At 43.2% G+C, this 20,856-nt stretch overlaps 1 protein-coding gene and 1 pseudogene across 1 annotated transcript in view; one reads left to right on the top strand and one right to left on the bottom strand.

Annotated features, from left to right (window-relative positions):
• Fbxo42 (F-box protein 42) overlaps positions 1 to 20,856 on the top strand; it is a 102,634-nt gene that overhangs the window by 22,124 nt on the left and 59,654 nt on the right. Inside the window, exons 2-3 of the mRNA XM_045149410.1 lie at positions 8,889 to 9,155; positions 15,503 to 15,619. Coding sequence (XP_045005345.1) covers positions 8,906 to 9,155; positions 15,503 to 15,619 — 367 coding nt within the window. The 5' untranslated portion in view covers positions 8,889 to 8,905. The remainder of the gene's footprint in view (positions 1 to 8,888; positions 9,156 to 15,502; positions 15,620 to 20,856) is intronic.
• LOC123460733 lies at positions 18,169 to 19,578 on the bottom strand (annotated as a pseudogene).

Below are 20,856 nucleotides of genomic sequence, written 5' to 3'. Positions count from 1 at the left end.
CACGTAGTATGGAGTTCTACCCTTCCTTTGGCTCTTAAATTCTTCTGCAATAGATCCTGAGCCTTGCAAGGTGTGATAGAGATATTGCAGTGCTGAGCACTCCTGTCATTTGTTTCCAGCACCATGATGCCTTCTGAGACATCCTAAGGTCACTGCCATCTAAAAAGAGAAGATTCTCTACCAAAAGTGAGAGTAGCATTAATATATGGGTATGAACATTAAGAGAAGTGCTTTCTGGGCAATTTAATAAGCATAGTATATATATTTAGCCAGACAGCAGCAGAGGTTACACCCCTAGAGCTCATGACTAACCCTGTTTTAAGTTTTCAGTATCAGGGATGTATTCCCTCCCATGGAGCAGGCCTCTAGTCCAATTAGAGGTCAGTTGGTTTCCACCATGGCAGATGTGCCACTATTGCACCTGTTGGCTCATTTGGCCTGGCTGGCCAAATACAGGCTTGTAGTGTCCACTGTTGAGAATCTTCACTGGTGATTTCTCTTTCTCCCATTGAACTGCATGCAGAATGGCTTCTGCCAGCTTTCTGTCAGCTGGTCTACATGGAGGAGGTTATCAGCTTAGTTCCAGCAGGATTTCTCAGTGGCCTTGCAGCCCAAGTATGTGGTGTCTTCAGCAATAGGGTCTTACCATCTATTCCTGTTATCACTATATTTTTAAAGATTTATTATATTTTATTTTATTTATCCATTTTGAGAGAGAAAGAGGGGCAAATAGAGTGAGAGTATGGGCATGCCAGCACATCTAGCCACTGCAAACAAACTCCAGACATGTGCCCCCTTGTGCATCTGGCTTAATGTGGGTGCTGGAGGATCAAACCTAGGTCCTTAGGCTTCTCAGGCAAATCCACTAAGTTGTTTCTCCAGCCCTCTTTTTTATTTAAAAAAAGTAAAAATTCAAAGGGCCAGATATATATGTTAGTAAAGTGCCTTAATAGCCCCTGGGGAAGATGATGGGTAGGATCTGCTGTTTTTGGAGTGTACTAATGATGTAATTAATTACCTGTTATAAAATGCTGTGAGACCAGCATAAAGTTGTTCTGAGTAGAAATGCTCCTAAACCTTGGGGCCATATTTTTTTATTTTTTAACTTTTTTTGTTTATTTTTATTTATTTATTTGAGAGCAACAGACAGAGAGAGAAAAAGGCAGATAGATAGATAGATAGAGAGAGAGAGAGAGAGAGAGAGAGAATGGGCGTGCCAGGGCTTCCAGCCACTGCAAATGAACTCCTGATGCGTATGCCCTCTTGTGCATCTGGCTAACGTGGGTCCTGGGAAACTGAGCCTCGAACCAGGGTTCTTAGGCTTCACAATTAAGCGCTTAACCGCTAAGCCATCTCTCCAGCCCTGGAACCATACTTTTAATTAATTTTTTTTATTGACTACTTCCATAATTGTAAACAATATCCCATGGTAATTCACTCCTTCCCCCACTTTCCCCTTTGAAACTCCACTGTCCATCATATCACCCCCCCCCCCCCAGTCAGTCTCTCTTTGATTTTGATGTCCTGATCTTTTCCTCCTATTATGATGGCCTTGTGTAGGTAGTGCCAGGCACTGTGAGATCATGGATATCCAGGCTATTTTGTGTCTGAAGGAGCACATTTTGAGGAGTCCTACCCTTCCTTTGGCTCTTACATTCTTTCCACCACCTCTTCTGTTATGGACTGAGCCTTGGAAGGTGTGATATAGCACTCCTCTTGTCATTTCTTCTCAATACCAACCCAAAGTCACTGTCATCTGAAAAGAGAAGCTTCTCTAACCAAAAGTGAGAGTAGCATAAATATATGGACATGAACATTATGAGAAGTGCTTACTGGGCAGTTTGGTGAGCATAGTATATACATTTTAGCCAGACACCAGCAGACATTGCACCCTTAGGGCTCATGACTACCCCTGTTGTAGGTTTTCAGTATCAGGGATGTATTCCTTTCCATGGAAAGGGCCTCCAGTCAAATTAGAGGACGCTTTATTTTCTCCACAACACCTTGGGGCCATTTGAATGTCTTTTTTTTTTTTTTTTTTTTTTTTTTGGCTTTCTGAGGTAGGGTCTCACTCTAGCCCAGGCTGACCTGGAATTCACTATGGAGTCTCAGGGTGGCCTTGAACTCACAATGATCCTCCTACCTCTGCCTCCCAAGTGCTGGGATTAAAGGCGTGCATCACCATGCCTGGCTTTTGAATATCTTATCAGAAGGTGAAGGTGCCAACCTTGTTGAAGGAACACTCAAGGAGCTCATGCTCTGCTAAGCTAACCTCAAATTATATGTCCCCCAAAGACTCCTCACTGAGGAATGTGGAAAGGCCTTTCAAAGCTGTTTAAAAGCCTGAGGCATGAGTAACATTGCTTTACAAAAATTAATTTATTTATATGAGAGAGGAAGAGGCAGATAGACCGAATGGGCATACCAAGGCCTCCAACCACTGCATGGAATAAACTCCAGATGCATGCACCCCCTTGTGCATCTGGCTTTTCCTGGGTCCCGCGGAATCAAATCTGGGTCCTTTACCTTGGCAGGCAAGTACCTTAACCACTAATCCATCTCTCCAGTCCACATTGCTTTTTTATTTTATTTTATTTTTTGGTTTTTCAAGGTAGGGTCTTGCTTTAGCCCAGGCTGACCTGGAATTCACTATGTAGTCTTAGGGTGGCTTTGAACCCACAGTGATCCTCCTACCTCTGCCTCCCAAGTGCTGGGATTAAAGGTGTGCATCACCACACCCAGCATGCTTTTTTTGTAAAAATAAAAATTATGATGGAAGGCCAGATACATTTATTTACTTACTTATTTGTGAGAGAGAAAATGGGCATGCCAGTATCCGTCGCCACTGCAAATGGACTCCACATGCATTTGCCATCTTGTGAATCTGGCTTTACATTGGTACTAGGGAATTGAACCCTGGTTCTTAGGCTTTGCAGGCAAGTGCCTTAACCACTGAACCATCTCTCCAGCCCATGAACATCTGTTTAAACAGCTTTGTGTAAAACTGTATTTGGGGCTTAGTGGTTAACACATTGCCTGTAAAGCCTGTCGACCTGGGTTGATTCTCCAATACCCACATAAAGCCAGATGTATCCGTCGCCACTGCAAATGGACTCCACATGCATTTGCCATCTTGTGAATCTGGCTTTACATTGGTACTAGGGAATTGAACCCTGGTTCTTAGGCTTTGCAGGCAAGTGCCTTAACCACTGAACCATCTCTCCAGCCCATGAACATCTGTTTAAACAGCTTTGTGTAAAACTGTATTTGGGGCTTAGTGGTTAACACATTGCCTGTAAAGCCTGTCGACCTGGGTTGATTCTCCAATACCCACATAAAGCCAGATGACAAGGTGGTACATTCGTCTGGAGTTCATTTGCAATGGCTAGAGGCCCCGGTGTGCCTGCGTACACACACACACACACACACACACACACACACACACACACACACACATTCTCTCTCTGCCTCTTTCTCTCTCTCTCAAGTAAACATAAAATATTTTTTAAACTATTTGTTAATGCATTTACATAAGAAATATATTAGGGGGAGGACAGGGAGGGGACCAACGATGGTACCAATATAGCTGCTTACACACTGAGTATGTATATAACTAATAAAGACAAATATATATATAAAAAGTTTAAAAAATAAAAACATATAGGGTTTCTTTTGGCATGAAAACAGGAATAATTTGCTTCAAAGTGCCATTCTTTCCTCAGGGACCATGGGTGATGATTTCATTACCTAATCATGGAAGTGAGAATAAAGTCCTGTGTAAATTGGTGCTGGGCATGTAATTATCACCAGGCTGCATCTGCTTGCTCCTGTGTGTTCTTGGCATCTGTGTCCAGCGCTAGCCAAGCAAACATGCCCTTGGGAGCCTGGGGCCTGATGTTTGTGGGCAGTGAAACAGTTGATGGTGAAAATTCCCCAAAGCTGGCTCTTTCTACAGTGTGAATGCCTTTATGTAAGTTTGCTAATTGTGGAAGATTTGGAAAGGAGGTCAGTTTTATTTATTTATTTGTGTTTTTTTTAAATATTTTATTTTTATTTATTTATTTGACAGAGAAAGAAGGAGAGAGAGAGAAAGAGAATGGGTGTGCCAGGCCTTCCAGCCACTGCAAATGAACCCCAGATGAGTGCACCCCCTTGTACATCTGGCTTAGGTGGGTCCTGGGGAATTGAACCAGGGTCCTTTGGCTTTGCAGGCAAACGCCTTAACTGCTAAGCCATCCCTCCATCCCTCTGTTTGTGGTTTTGAGGTAGGTTACTCTAGTTCAGACTGCCCTGGAGTTCACTATGTAGTCTCAGGATGACCTCAAACTCATGGTGATCCTACCTCTGCCTGGGACTAAAGGCATGCACTGCCATGTACTGCTTTGTTTATTTGTTTTGATTTTTTTTTTCAATATAGGGTTTCACTCTAGCCCAGGCTGACCTGGAATTCACTGTGGAGTGTCAGGGTAGTCTTGAACTCATGGTGGTCCTCCTACCTGTGCCTCTCAAGTGCTGGGACTAAAGGCATGAACTACCATGTCCAGTTTCTAAATCTCTTATTTTTAAAATATTTTGAGTTTTTTTTAAGGTTGCTGTAGCCCAGGCTGACCTGGAATTCACCATGTAGTCTCAGAGTGACCTTGAATTCACTATGCTCCTCCTATATCTGCCTCCCAAGTGTTGGGATTAAAGGCATGTGTCACCACGCCCGGCTTTAAAAAATAATATTTAGGGCTGGAGAGATGGCTTAGCGGTTAAGCGCTTGCCTGTGAAGCCTAAGGACCCCGGTTCAAGGCTTGGTTCCCCAGGTCCCATGTTAGCCAGATGCACAAGGGGGCGCACGCGTCTGGAGTTCGTTTGCAGAGGCTAGAAGCCCTGGCGCGCCCATTCTGTCTCTCTCCCTCTATCTGTCTTTCTCTCTGTGTCTGTCGCTCTCAAATTAAAAAATAATAATAATATTTATTTTTCTTTGTTTGTGAGAAAGATAAAGAGGGAGGGAGGAAGGGGGGGCAAAAAAAAACAAACACGTGCACCACCTTATATATATGGCTTACTTGGGTTCTGGGGAATCGAACCTGGTCTTTTAGCTTTGCAGGCAAATTCACTAACCCTTCTCCCATCTTTTAAAGATATATGGAATTAGTATATAAGTTGCAGAAATGATAGAGATGAGATGTTGGACATTCCTGTTCTTTGTTTTCCCCTTCCCCCTCCTTATGGACCATTTTAGATCTTTCTCAAAATCTCAAAGTAGGGCTGGAGAAATGGCTTAGCGGTTAAGCGCTTGCCTGTGAAGCCTAAGGACCCCGGTTCGAGGCTCGGTTCCCCAGGTCCCACGTTAGCCAGATGCACAAGGGGGTACACGCATCTGGAGTTCGTTTGCAGAGGCTGGAGGCCCTGGCGCGCCCATTCTCTCTCTCTCCTTCTGTCTTTCTCTCTGTGTCTGTCGCTCTCGAATAAATAAATAAAATTAAAAAAATAATCTCAAAGTATATTTCTTCTCTCTCTCTGTCTGTCTCTGTCTGTCTCTCTCTCTCTCTCTCTCTCTCTCTCTCTCTCTCCCTATATATATATATACCTACACACACACACATATATGTGTATATATCTATTTTTTCTAGATAGGGTCTCACTCTAGTTCAGGCTCACTTGGAATTTAGGAATTTACTATGTAGTCTCAGGATGGCCTGGAACTCACAGTGATCCTCCTACCTCTGCCTCCTGAGTGCTGGGATTAAAGGTGTGGGCCACTATGCCTGGCCCTGTTTCATATTTTCAGTGCTAAAGATGAGAAGGCTAGACATATCTATGGTAGGGTGGAATAGGAAGTGGTCTGTATGGAGCAAGCCAGTGAAGATTAAACACAATAAGCTGAGCCAGTTGAAATTGTCTCTTCAAAGTTGGCCTGTGTTTGCAGCCAACCAAGATCATAGTCTTGGAGTGGTACCCAGCTGGTGGCTGAGCCAAGCCAGTGAGTCTTCTAAGTAGGCCATATTTGCAGCTCTTTGTTGGACAGGCTTTGTCAGTTTGGCATCGTGGTGTGATGGTTCCTCATGCTTAACCCTGCTTCCTTTGCATCTCTGAGAACTTCCTTCCAGTCAGCCCTTTTCATTCCTAATTCTGTTCAGCATTGCTCCCTTGGGAATCTGACTTGGGACACAGTTCTTAAGTGAATGACATTTCCGTAGTTTTGTTGTTGTTGTTTTTTTAAATATATTTTTAAAATATTTTATTTTTATTTATTACTGTGAGAGAGAGAGAGAGAATGGGCACTCCAGGGCTTCTAGACACAGTAAACAAATTCCAGATGTATATGCCACTATGAGCATGTGGCTTACGTGGGACCTAGAGAATTGAACCTGGGTCCTTAGGCTTAGCAGGCATGAGCCTTAGCCACTAAGCTATCTCTCCAGCCCCTTAAAAAATATTTTTAATTTAAGCCAGGTGTGGTGGTGTATGCCTTTAATCCCAGCACTTGGGAGGCAGAGGTAGGAGCATTGCTTGAGTTTGAGGCCACCTTGAGAAGACTGCATAGTGAATTCCAGGTCAGCCTGGGCTAAAATGAGACCCTACCTCGAAACCTGGCCCCCCCGTAAAATTAATTTATTAATTTATTTTTATATTTTATTTATTTATTTGAGAGAGAGAGAGAGAGAGAGAGAGAGAGAGAAGAAAAGGGGCATGCCAGGGCCTCTGGCCACTGCAAATGACCTCCAGACACATACGCCATCATGTGCATCTGGCTTACATGGGTACTGGGGAGTTGAACCTGGGTCCTTAGGCTTGGTAGGCAAGCACCTTCATGGCTAAGTCATGTCTTCATCTCATTTTCCTTCTTTCTTTCTTCGTTCACTCAATCATTCATTTGAGGGAGCGAGAGAAGGGCAGATAGAAAGTGAGAATGGGGGATGAGAGAGGTGATTTTGCAGGCAAGCTCCTTAGACTAAGTCATCTTTTCAGCCCCAGAAAAAATTTTAATTATTCACAATGTCTCCAGTAGAAATAACTACTAACAGTAACTCATTTAGCTGTTGCTAGATGAATGGTTTTCAGCCTGGTGATTTTTTCACAGAACACGTTTTTCACATTCATGTAAGTAGTGCGCAGTTAAGAAACAATTTGAGGCGCTTGCTTGTAAGCATGTTAGTTTTGAACTTGATGTAAGTACAATACTACAGTATGTACTCTGTTTTCTGATACTGAGCATAATGTCCAACATATATATGTGTGTTCTTATTAGTCTTTTTAAAATTATTTATTTGTAAGGCGAGAGAGAGAGAATGGGCACACCAGGGCCTCCAGCCACTGCAAACATACTCCAGATGCGTGTACCCCTTGTGCATCTGGCTAACGTGGGTCCTGGGGAATTGAACCTGGGCCATTTGGTTTCTCAGGCAAACACCTTAACCGCTACTCCATTTCTCCAGCCCCTTATTAGTCTTTTTTTTTAAATTTATTTTTATTTATTTATTTGAGAGAAAGAGGGGTGAGGGAGAGAATGGGCACATTAATTAGGGCCTCCAGCAGCTGCAAACAAACTCCAGACACATGCACCACTTTGTTCATCTGGCTTATGTGGTTCCTGGGGAATCAAACGGGGGTCCTTTGGCTTTGTAGGCAAGTGCCTTAACCACTAAGCCATCTCTCCAGCCCCAACCTATTAGTCTTGTCTGTATGGTATTTCACAGTGGTACTGTTTCCCACAGTTTATTATGCTATGTTAATGGCATTTGAGTTTAGTTTCAATTACCTAACTCCATCATATTGATTTCTGTTGTAAAACTGCTATATGCATGGTGTTTCAGCCAGTTAAGTCTGTCCTTGGAACTGTTATTCTCTTAAATATCTTGTGTGAGAACAAGAAAAACTCTTTTGTTTCAGTGGTACTGGGAGTTTTACCAGGGCCTTACTGAGTGCTGGTAATTGCTCTACTATTGAGCTAAAGCAGTTTCAAACTTAACTGTTTTCTTCCTTCTGCTGCTGCTGCTGCTTTTTTTCTTTTTTATTTTTTTTCGGAGGTAGGGTCTCGCTCTAGCCCAGGCTGACCTGGAATTCACTATGTAGTCTCAGGGTGGCCTGGAACTCACCGCGATCCTCCTGCCACTGCCTCCCAAGTGCTGGGATTAAAGGTGTATGCCACCTTGTTTGGCCTTTTTGTTTTGTTTTGTTTTTGTTTTTTGAGGTAGGGTCTTTAGCCCAGGCTGACCTGAAATTCACTATAGTCTCAGGGTGGTCTAGAACTCATGGTGATCCTCTTACCTCTGTCTCCTGAGTAGTGGGATTGAAAGCATACACCACCACACCCAGCTCCAGCTCTTTCTTTCTTTTTTTGTGATTTAAGGTTTCAACTAGCCCAGGCTGACCTGGAGTTCACAAGCTGGCCTTGAACTCATAGCACTCCTGCTACCTCTGCCTCCCAAGTACTGGGATTATATTTTTCTTTTTTCTAAAACAGGACTTACTATGTAGCCCAGGCTGGTCTCCTGCCTGACTTCCAAATGCTGGGATGCAAGGTATATGCCAATGTGCCTGTCATGAAGCTTAACTGACACTGCACAGTGCTCTAAGTGCCCTTATAGGATGCAGAGCTCATTTCCCTCTGAAGTCTGAGATCTGCATTCTTTATTACTGACCAAGGGAGGTTGGCTGCTGCTTCCTGAGCCATCTTTGAGGTAGAGAATCATAAGAGAACAGGTTTTCCAGTTTCTACGGTTATATCAGAACTGGAGGAGAAGGAAGCATGTCACCAGTAGCCATTGTGGAGGCCATCTGTCCGATGTGGGAAGGTGTCAAAAGAGGACCTGATGCCTTGGGTGGGAAAGATGTCCTGACCAGCTTGGATATGATGTGACCAATGTGTACTGATGTTTATTTCTTACCTACTATAGCTGTTGAGTGGGATGTCATGGCCAGCTCCTCGGACAGTGAAGATGACAGTTTCATGGCTGTGGACCAAGAAGAAACTGTGCTGGAGGGGACAATGGAGCAAGATGAGGACCCCCACCCAGTATTGGAGGCTGAGGAGACTAGACACAATAGGTCCATGTCTGAGCTGCCAGAAGAGGTTTTGGAGTACATCCTGTCCTTTCTCTCACCATACCAAGAGCACAAAACTGCAGCTCTGGTCTGCAAACAGTGGTACCGGCTCATCAAAGGTACTGTGACTAGAGGAAAGCTTAGTTCAGGTTTTGTTGAATGATTGATTTCCTTTAGACTCCCAATTTCCTTTTCTCTATCTCCCTTTAATGTGTTATGGTTGTACATTTCTCTTCTTCTGGTTCCTTTTATGAACAGCTAGGATATTTATATATAATTTTATATTATAGTATTTCAGTACTAGTCTCTAAAATCCATTTGCAGTTTCAGATGAGAAGTTGTTTTTCTTTGATATAAGGTCCTCTACATATGTTGCCCATGCTGGCCTCTTCTTGTAGTTCTCCTCTCCATGTAGAATGCTGGGCTTACAGGATATAGCCACTGCTCTGGCTTTTCTCCCCTACCACCCTCCCTCCCTCATTCTGCTTTTCCCTTCCTCCCTTCTTTCCTTTAGACAGGGTCTTACATACCCCAGTTTGGTCTGGAGACTGGTTTGTCTTGAAGTCCTCATCCTTCTATCTCCACCTTGCATATGCTGAGGTTATAGGCTTGTCCCACCACACCGGCTTGTTTGTTCTCTTGCTGTTGAGTATGAGTTCTGTATAGCCAGCCCAGCATAGTGACACATTCATTGCCTGTAATCTGAGCACTTGGGGATCTAAGGCCATGAGCTCAAGGACAGCCTTGGCTACTTAGTGAGCTTGTGTCTTCAGGGAAGGGAAAGGAACTTATGTGCATTTTGCATTGCAGTCCTTTATCGAGAAGTCTTCGGCTGGCCTGTTTGCCTTTTGTTCTCAAGGCAGTGTGTTTCATGGAGCAGAATTAAAAAAAAAAAATTAATGGAGTCAGTCCAGCTTATCTCTTGTATTTCTCATTTGCTGTGCCTCTGGTGTCATTTCCAAGCCCAAGGTCATCTAGATTTTCTGTTTCTTCAAGGAAGCCTGTACTTCAATGGGCAATCAATCCCTTTTGGAAATTATTGTTTTGCAGGTAAGTATCCAGAAGCATTTGTTGAAAAAGGCTGTCTTTACTCTACTTCCTGGTCTTGGTTCCTTTGTTAAGTATCATTGGATTACATTTGGGGGTATCTTTTCTGTTCTCTCCTCCCATCATTGGTCTATCTGTTATCAATACCAACTGCCTTATAGCTGCTCATGTAGCTCTAAGAAGTAAGCCTTTTTTTCAATCAAGTAAATTTAGACTACTTCATATATTTATTTATTTACTTCATATATTTATTTATTTGTGATTGAGAGAGAGGGAGAAAAAAAAGAGAGTTAGAGAATGGGCACACCACGGCCTCCAGCCATTGCATGCGCCACCTTGTGCATCTGGCTTTATGTCCTTTGGCTTTGCTGGCAAGTGACTTAACCACTAAACTACCTGTCCAACCCTAGACTACATGTTTTGAAATTAGGATTTTTTTTTTTTTTTTTTTTTTGGTTTTTCGAGGTAGGGTCTCATTCTGGTCCAGGCTGACCTGGAATTAACTATGTAGTCTCAGGGCAGCCTCAAACTCTCGGCAATCCTCCTACCTCTGCCTCCCGAGTGCTGGGATTAAAGGCGTGTGCCACTACCAGCTCTTGAAATTAATTTTTTAGGTTAGTATCCCAAGTACTGAGGGGTTTTTGTTGTTGTTGTTTTGCTTTTTTGTTTGTTTTTTGTTTTTCGAGGTAGGGTCTTACCATAGCCCAGGCTGACCTGGAATTCACTCTGTAGTCTCAAGGTGGCCTTAGACTCACAGTGGCACTCCTACCCCTGCTTCCTGAGTGCTGGGATTAAAAGTATGTACCACCATGACTAGCTTTTTTTTTTTTTTTTTCCCCTGAGGTAGGGTCTCAATATATCCCAGCTTGGCCTTGAACTCATAGTGATCCTCCTACAAGTACTGGGTTTTGTTATGACACTGTCATGAATGTGTGTCCTATACTTTGCTCTTATTTACTCATCTGCCATGAAAAAGAGCCATTCTTGAAGCTTGGGGGTCTGAGTCCTGTGCTTTGCTTCTCTTTAGTGTTATGTTGGCCATTTGGGGACTTTGAATTCTCTACAAAACCTTCAAGATCACTTTATCAGGTGGACAACAAGAACAGGAGAGTGTGCCAAACACTGGCATGGGAAAACTGGCTATAATATCCCTAAACTAGCCCCCAACAATACACTGCCTCCAGGAGGCATTAATTTCTAAATCTCCATCAGCTGTAACCTAGCATTCAGCATACCTGAGTTTATCGAGGACACCTGAATCAAGCCATCACAGTAGTGGCCCACCATCAGAAAACATGGATAATTATATATTGTGGGCCTGCTTAAAGGCCCACTAAGGTGGCATAATGTCACCTTTCAAATATCACTTAAGTAGGTGTAGTGACTCACACCTGTACTGGGGAGGCAGGAGGATTACCATGAGTCAAGGCCAGCTTGGGTTACTATATGAGATCTTATCACCATAAAAAGGGGAAGCTAGGAAATAGCTCAGTCTGTAAAGTGCTTACCTTGCAATTGAGGTTCTGAGTTTGATCCTGTAAAATAAAGCTGGATGTGGTGACATGAGCTTATAGTGCTAGCTCTGGGAGGCAGAAACAGGTAGGTCCTCAGGGCTGGCCAGCCAGCATAACCTAGTTAACAAGATCCAGCCTAGCAAGAGACTCTGTCTCAAACAAGGTAGGCAGAACCTAAGGAATAACACCCAGGGTTGGCCTCTTCCTGCTTGCCCACTTACCCAAGTACATGTGCACATGCACACAAAATTGTAACTGTTTACTTATTTGGCTTTTTTAGTGTGTGTGTGTGTGGGGGGGGGGTCATCTCACTATGTAATCCCGCTGGTCCTAAACTCATGACCCTGTGCTTCAGCCTCATGAGTGCTGGCATCACAGGCCTAAGCCTCTAGGTTCAGCCTGGCCTGCCATATGTATATATATTTTTTCTTTTGTTGAGGTAGGGTTAGGCTGACCTGGAATTCATTATGTAGTCTTAGGCTGCCTTCAAACTGACAGTCTTTTACCTTGGCCTCCGAGTACAGGGATTAAAGTTATGTGCCACAACACCTGGCTTTATATATATGTATATATTTAATGTTTATTTATTTATTTGAGAGAGCAAATGGGTGTGCCAGGGTCTCCAGCCACTGCATATGAACTCCAGATGCATGCACCACCTTGTACAGCTTGCTTACGTGAGTCCTGTGGAATCAAATCTGGGTCCTTTGGCTTTGTAGACAAGTGCCTTAGCCCCTAAGCCATCTTTCCAGCCTTATTTATTTATTTTGGTTTTTTGGAGGTAAGGTCACACTCTGGCTCAGGCTGACCTGGAATTAACTATGTAGTCTCAGGGTGGCCTCAAACTCACTTTGATCCTCCTATCTCTGCCTCCCAGCATGCTGGGATTAAAGGTGTGTGCCACCACGCCCAGCTTCCAGCCCTTTTGAAAATATTTTTTTAAAAAAATATATATTTATTTATTTGGGACAGAAAGAGGCAGTTTGTGTGTGGGGAAGTGTGGGTACGCCACGATCCTGCTATTTAAAATTTTTTTTTAATTTTTATTTATTTATTTGAGAGTGACAGGGAGAGGGAGAGAGAGAGGAGAGAGAATGGGTGCGCCAGGGCCTGCAGCTACTGCAAACGAACTTCAGACGTGTGTGCCCCCTTGTGCATCTGGCTAACGTGGGTCCTGGGGAATTGAGCCTCGAACCAGGGTCCTTAGGCTTCACAGGCAAGTGCTTAACTGCTAAGCCATCTCTCCAGCTCAGATTCTGCTATTTTTTAAAGAAATTTTAGGACTGGGTGTGGCCATGGCAATCCCTGTCCCCCACCCACCCCGTGGCCCCAGAATTCCAGCTATGGTCTCACTTCAGCCTAGGAATTCACTATGTAGTCTCAGGGTGGCCTAGCACTCACTCATGCCATCCTCCTTCTTCAGCCTCTCAAGTGCTGGGATACACTACTTGGCAGCACACGCCTTTAATCTCCACACTAGAGAGGCTAAGGTAGGGATCACCATGAGTTTGAGGTCAGCCTCGGGCTACTGAGCTCATGGTGAGCCTGAGCTAGAGTGAGACCCTATCTTGGAAAATAAAAGGAAAAAGAAAAAAGATATTTTTGGTTAGTAACAAATAGTGGTAGGCACAAACATTTCCCACACGCTTCCTACCCCTGCATGCTACTGGCCTCTGTCCTTATGCATGCTGCCCACTGTAGTGGTACATTTCTTAAACCTGACGAACCGACAGCGCCCTGTCATTCTCACCCAAAGTCCACAGTTTACATTAGGGTTCACACTTGGCATTAGATACGTATGAATTTGAAAAACTGTAAAGTGACATGTATCTGTCATTATCGTAAAAGCTCTTAACTCTTTAAAAAACTTTCCTGTGCTGGGTGTGGTGGCGCATGCCTTTAATCCCAACACTTGGGAGGCAGAGGTAGGAGATTTGCCATGAGTTCGAGGCCACCCTGAGTCTACATAGGGAATTCCAGGTCAGCCTGGGCTAGAGTTTGAAAAAAGTCTTGAAAACACCCAAAATTATAATAATGATGATAAATAAACAAACAAACTTTCCTTTGGGGCTGGAGAGATGGCTCATTCAGTAAAGTGCTTTTCCCCTTCCCCAAGCATGAAGCCCTGAGTTTGGATCATCAGCACTCATGTAGAAGCCAGAAACAGCCTAATACCAACTGCTGACAGCCACACAAACTCACCCACATGCATGCACAAACACAAAAATAAAGCACAGCACTTGGGAGGCAGAGGTAGGATGATCACCATGAGTTCAAGGCCTGAGACTACATACTGAATTCCTGGTCATCTTGAGCAAAAGTGAGACCCTACCTTGGAAAAAAAAAATGAAAAAAAATACGGCTTAGTGGTGAGTGTGTTTTCCTCTGAAGCCTAAGGACCCAAGTTTGATTCCCCAGAACCCACATAAGCCAGCTGCACATGGTAGCCCATGCGTCTGGAGTTCATTTGCAGTGGCTAGAGGCTCTGTTGTGCCCGTTTTCTCTATCTCTCTCTCTCTCAAATAAATAAAAATAAAATAAAAATGTTAAAAAAATGAAAAAAATAACTAAAACTTTCCTCAGACATGAATTCATCTTATCTACTATAAGATAATTGTATATCCTTGCTAAGAATGGAGAATGTGTGATTGCCACAGTCCATCTTTAGGTACTTATGGAACAACAGTTACATTCTAGGCACTGCTCATGTATTTCTTCACACAGCTAAGTTATCCCTCATCCCTTTGCTTTGTAGTAAATAATGCCAGTTGTATTGTTGTATTACCTCATGGTATAGCTGAAAGGGACCAAGTCATACTGTGAGCTAATGTTTTTTCAAAATGTTTTTTTTTTTTTTAATATTTTTTGTTCATTATTTATTTATTTATTTGAGAGCGACAGACACAGGGAGAAAGACAGATAGAGGGAGAGAGACAGAATGGGCGCGCCAGGGCTTCCATCCACTGCAAACGAACTCCAGACGCGTGCGCCCCCTTGTGCATCTGGCTAACGTGGGACCTGGGGAAACCGAGCCTTGAACCGGGGTCCTTAGCTTCACAGGCAAGCGCTTAACCGCTAAGCCATCTCTCCAGCCCTCAAAATGTTTTTTATTAACAACTTCCATGGTTACAAAAAATATCCCATGGTAATGCCATCCCTTCCCCAACTTTCCCCTTTGAAACTCCATTCTCCACCATATCCCCTCCCCCTCTGTGAGCTAATTTTGTAATTCTTAGTAAAATAAAATGATTGGGGGCTGGACAGATGGCTTAGCTGTAAAGACACTTGCCTGCAAAGCCTAAGGATCTAGATTCAATTCCCCAGTACCCATGTAAGCCAGATGCACAAGGTGGCACATGCATCTGGAGTTCATTTGCAGCGGCTAGAGGCCCTGGTGCCCCTATTCTCTCTCTCTTCTGTGTGTTTCTCTCTCTCTCTTAAATAAATAAATATATTTTTTAAAATTTTTATTAGCATTTTCCATGATTATAAAAAAAAATCCCATGGTAATTCCCTCCCTCCCCCCCACCACACTTTCCCCTTTGAAATATATTTTTCAAAAGGATTGGTTCTTCCAGTTTTGAAATTCTATGATTCTGTTTCTTTTATTTGAATAAAAATAAGTTTGGAAAGCCTGGCATGGTGGCGCACACCTTAATCCCAGCACTGGGGAGGCAGAGGTAGGAGGATGGCCATGAGTTTGAGGCCACCCTGAGACTACATAGTCAATTTCAGGTCAGCCTGGGCTAGAGGGAGACCCTACCTTGGGGAAAAAAAAAAATGTTTGGATTTCCTCAAAGAATTTATGAGTTATTCAAGTGATAAAAATGTTGAAAGGCACAGTTTTAATAATTTTATTCACAAGTTAAGCATTTAAGCTGAGGCCTTTGTTCTTTTGCCTTTAGGTGTAGCCCACCAGTGTTACCATGGCTTCATGAAGGCTGTCCAGGAAGGAAACATTCAATGGGAGAGCCGGACTTACCCATATCCTGGAACCCCCATCACTCAGCGGTTCTCCCACAGTGAGTATCCATGGGAAAATAGCTCCCATGTTGACCACACTTACATTTCTAGAAACTAGTTTGGATGCATGTTTTTGTATGACTTTTAAAAGATGATAATGTAAAGTGAGAGTTTGCATTGTTTATATTATAATCAGCATTAGGAACAAGAGCCTAAATATATATTTAGAGCTGAGGGCTTAGCTCAGTGGGAGCACTTGCCTAGGCTAGGCCCTCTATTTGGTCCCTGGTACCCCAACAAATAAGTGGTCCAGGAGTTGTTAGTACTTTGTGTTTATTCATTTAGGGTGGGAAAAGTGGGTCAATAGTTAAGGCACTTGCTTGCAAAGCCTAACAACCCATGTTCAATTTCCCAGTACCCATGTAAAGCCAGATGCACAAAGTGGCACATGTGTCTGGAGTATGTTTGCAGAGGCTCAAGGACCTGGCGTGCCCATGCCCATATACATTCTCTCTCTCTGCTTGTAAATAACTAAATAAGTTTTAAAAGTATGTTATTTATGTATTTATTTATTGGTTTATTTATTTATTTATTTGGGAGGGGGTGGGCATGCCAGGGCCTCTAGCCACTGCAAAAGACCTTCAAACACATGTACCACCTTGTAAATCGGGCTTTATGTGGTGCTGGGGATTTGAACCTGGGTCCTTTGGCTTTGCAGGCAAGCGCCTTAACTGCAAGCCATCTATCTCTCCAGTCCCAGTTTCTTCTTTGATCACTACCTACAGTATGTACTGAGACAATATGACAGGGTGACTCTCATGAATCCAGGGCTTGCTGATTGAGCCAGTCTTGCTGGCCACCTTACCCCAGTGACCTCTATCTCTGTCTCCATAGCCCTGGAATTTCAAAAGGGCTGCCTTGCCTGCATGGCATTTACATGGGTTCTGGGAATCTGAACTGGAGTTCTCATGCTTATGCAGCAAGCATGTTACCCAGTGAGCCATCTCCCAGCCCAAATTGATCTGTTAATAATTTTATATTCTACTTCATTTTGTTTTGGCTTTTTAAAAATATTTGAGGGAGAGAAAGAGGCCAATAGAGAGAATGGGTATGTCAGGGCCTCTAGCCACTGCAAATGAACTCCAGATGCATGTGCTACCTTGTGCATCTGGTTTCACGTGGGTACTGGGGAATCAAACCTTAACCATTAAGCCATCTCTCCAACCCTATTTTGGCTTTTTAAGGTAGAGTCTCATTCTAGCCCAAGTTGACCTGTAACTCCCAAGTGCTGGGGTTTAAGGCATGGGCCACCACACCTGGCTGCATTCTACTTTTTCACTGGATTTTTCTGTGTTCCTAAACATTTTAAACATTTGACATGGTGTGAGGGGTAAACTGAGGAAAGGTAGTATGTATGAGGATGTTTCTGAGATTATGCTTAGGAGATAGCCAGGGTTTAACACTAAGTCTCATGATAACTATGCTAACACAGTATGCTGAGTAATTAGGAAATTTGACTGGAATCACACAAGTATTTTGAACATGAATTGTATTGATTTTTTTTTTTTTTTTTTTTGAGGTAGGGTTTCACTCTACCCAGACTTACCTGGAATTCATTATGTAGTCTCAGGGTACCTTTGCTTGTTTGGTTTTTGGAGGTAGGGTTTTACTCTAGCTCAAGCTGACCTTTTCTACACTATGTAGTCTCAGGGTGGCCTCGAACTCACAGTGATCCTCTTTCCTCTGCCTCCCAACTGCTTGGATTAAAGGCCTGCACCACTGCACCTAGCTTTATTTATGTATTTAAGAGAAAGAGTATGGCCACCCAGGATTTACTGCTACTGCAAACAAACTCCAGATGCATGCACAACTCTGCGTCTGGCTTTACCTGGGTCCTGGGGAATTGAACCTAGGCCAGTCGAATTTGCAAGCAAAAGCCTTTAACTACTGAGCCATCTCCCTAGCCTTAAAACAGCTTTGAAGCTGGACATGGTCGTGCACATACCTTTGATCCCAGCACATGTAGGCTCAGGTAGGAGGATAATTCTGAGTTCAAGGCCAGCCTGAGATTGTAGCGTGAGTTCCAGGTCATCTGGGCTAGAGTGAAACCTGCACCCCCTAAAAAAATAGATTTGAAAAGATCTTAACTGTTCTCAGGAATTCCTAGACCACAATTTAGAATTGCTTGAATAGATTATGAATGAATCCTTACAGAGAATATATATTGAAATTAGAGAAGAATCCATCTTAAGTTTAGTATTGTTACCTACAGGTAATTGGAGTCAAGAGGTGAAGACAATGTTTCTGAAGACATTTTGTTTTGCTTTTTTGGGTGTTGGGGAATCAAACCAAGAGACACATGTATACAAGAATTGTACCATCGACGTTTGCCTGTGAAGCCTAAGGACCCTGGTTCAATTCCCCAGGACCCATGTAAGCCACATGCACAAGGGAGTGCATGCATCTGGAGTTCATTTGCAGTGGCTGGAGGCCCTGGTACACCCATTTCTTTCTCTCTCTCTCTCAAATACATAAATAAAATATTTTAAATTAGAAAAAAGGAATTGTACCATTGAAGCCAGGCATGGTGGTGCATACCTTTAATCCCAGCATTTGGGAGGCAGGAGGATTGCCGTGAGTTCAAGTTTATCCTTAGACCACATAGTGAATTCTAGGTCAGCCTGGGCCCTATCTTGAAAAACTTAAAAAGAAAAGAAAAGAAAAGAAAGAATTGTGCAATGAGCAGCTATGTTCTTAGTCCCTGAAGAATTATTTTTATTTTATAATGAATGTGCCAGGACCTCCTGTCACTGCATACCCATTCCAGATATATGCATCACTTCTAGCAACTGGCTTTATGTGGGTACTAGGGAATTGAAACCAGGCCATCAGGCATTGCAGGCAAGTGCCTTTGATCACTGAGCTACTTCTCCAGTCCTTTTTTTTTTTTTTTTTTTTTTTTTTTTGAGGTAGGCTTTCACTCTAGTCCAGCCTGACCTGGAATTCACTATGTAGTCTCAGGGTGGTCATCCTGCTACCTCTGCCTGGGTATAAAGGAAATAAAGGTGTGCACCACCACACCCAGTTCAGAATTTGAGAGAGAGAAAGGGCCACATAGAAAGACAATTGGCAAGCCAGGCCCTCCAGCCTCTGGAAGTGAACTCCAGATGCATACATCACCTTGTGCATCTGGCTTGCATGGGACCTGGGAAATTGAGCCAGGGTCCTTTGGCTTTGCAGGCAAGTGCTTTAGCCACTAAGCCATGTCTCCAGCCCAAGATTTTTTTGTTGTTGTTGTTTCTAAATTTTATTCGTGAATTTATATAAAATATTCCAGATCAGGAGATCAGGGCTGGAGAGCTGGCTTAGAAGTTAAGGTGCATGCCTGCAAAGCCTAAGGACCCATGTTTGACTCTAGGTCCCATGTAAGCCAGATGCAAGATGATGCAAATGCGCAGGGTTTCACATGAGCTGTAGGTGCTGTACATGCCTGGAGCCCAGTTGCAGTGGCAGGAGGCCCTGGCATGTCAATTCTCTCTCTCTCCCTCTCCTCCACTCTTGTGCTCTTGCATTAAAAGATAAAAAGACAAGTGTCTTGGGCTTTTCCTGGAAAAAAATAATCCAGGCCAGTGTTTTTTTAATCCTTATTCTTCCTGGTTAATGTGAAAGTAACACAATTCCTAACTCTCTCTGCTGTTAGCAACTATGTGTAACCAATCACATAGGTTATTCTTCTTTAAATATTTTTTGGTAAAACATTTCAAGTATCTTTTGGAAAATGGCTCCTCAGAAGTTACAGTGATCTTGCTGTTGCACCTCTTGATGGTTACAACCCTTCCACTGAGGTTCCTAGCCTTTCCGTTCACTTTCATTCTCTCTTGGAGGAAGTCCTTGAAATTGTCAGCATCCATGACTACATCTTCTACAGGGTGAGTGCAGTCAAGGGTAAACTTCAGAACCTGCTGCTGCTTTTTTTTTTTACCCCCCACCTTGCCACAAGTTTTTTCACAAGCTCCATGGCAGTAGTGGAGGCAGAAATGAAGAATGTTTTTTTTCTTTCCCTAAATTATTTATTTATTTATTTATTTGAGAGAGACAGAGACAGAGAGAAAGACAGAGGGAGAGAGAGAGAGAATGGGCGTGCCAGGGCTTCCAGCCTCTGCAAACAAACTCCAGACGCGTGCGCCCCCTTGTGCATCTGGCTAACGTGGGACCTGGGGAACCGAGCCTCAAACCGGGGTCCTTAGGCTTCACAGGCAAGCGCTTAACCGCTAAACCATCTCTCCAGCCCAAGAATGTTTCTTTAATTAAGTTGTGTTAGAAGTTATTCTAAGAGAAGTTGAATTAATCTAGGCATATTAGTCAGCTCTGTATTATAGTAATGAAATATTTGAGGCAATTAACTACTGAAGAAAAAAATTTCTGTCACAGTTCTAGAAGTCCATCTGTTGATTGGGAGGCTCATTCACTTTGGGCCTCTGGCAAGGGCCTCACATCAAGATAGGAGTGCATGGTGGAAGAAAGACTTGAGGTTACACAGTCACCTTCAAAGGCACATCCACCTCTTAAAGGTCCATAGCACCTCGTAATAGGGCCGTCCTCAGCACCAACTGTCCAGCATATTATGAATCTTTCAGGGACAACATCCATAGTCACCACAGCACTGGTTAAAGTGGAGACCATGTCAACCTCTTTAGAAGATATTCTAAGACAATAGCTCAGCTTTTTTTTTTTTTTTTTTTTTTTTTTGAGAAGGCCTTGCTTGTGTAGACAGGGCTGGCTTAGAACACATGATCCTTCTGCTTCAGGCTTCCAATTGTTAGGATCACAGTTGCACAGTCATTTCTGGCTTCATCTTGACTTTCTTTTCTTTTTATTTATTTATTTATTTGAGAGAGAGAGAAAGAGAGAATGGGCACAGCAGAGCCTCCAGCCACTCTACAAACGAACTCCAGATGCATGCACCACTATGTACATCTGGCTTTCGTGGGACCTGTGTCCTTTGGCTTTTCAGGCAAGTGCCTTAACTGCTAAGCCATCTCTACAGCCCTCAACTGGCTGACTGGCTTTTTAATCTATCTTTTTTTCTTAATTTTAATTTTTTTTTAAATTATGTTTTATTTATTAGGGAAAGGGAGGAGAAGAAAGCGGCAGCCACTGCAAACTCCAGACACATGTGCCACCTTGTGCATGTTGCTTACATGGGTACTGGGGAATCGAACCTGGGTCCTTAGGCTTCGCAGGCAAGTGCCGTAACCACTAAGCCATCTCTCCAGCCCCTTAATTTTAATTTTAT

The sequence above is a fragment of the Jaculus jaculus genome, chromosome 5, assembly GCF_020740685.1.
Source record: "Jaculus jaculus isolate mJacJac1 chromosome 5, mJacJac1.mat.Y.cur, whole genome shotgun sequence".
NCBI classification, from domain to species: domain Eukaryota; kingdom Metazoa; phylum Chordata; class Mammalia; order Rodentia; family Dipodidae; genus Jaculus; species Jaculus jaculus.
The sequence above is the reverse complement of the archived record's forward strand: the minus strand, read 5'-3'. Positions and strand labels throughout refer to the sequence as shown.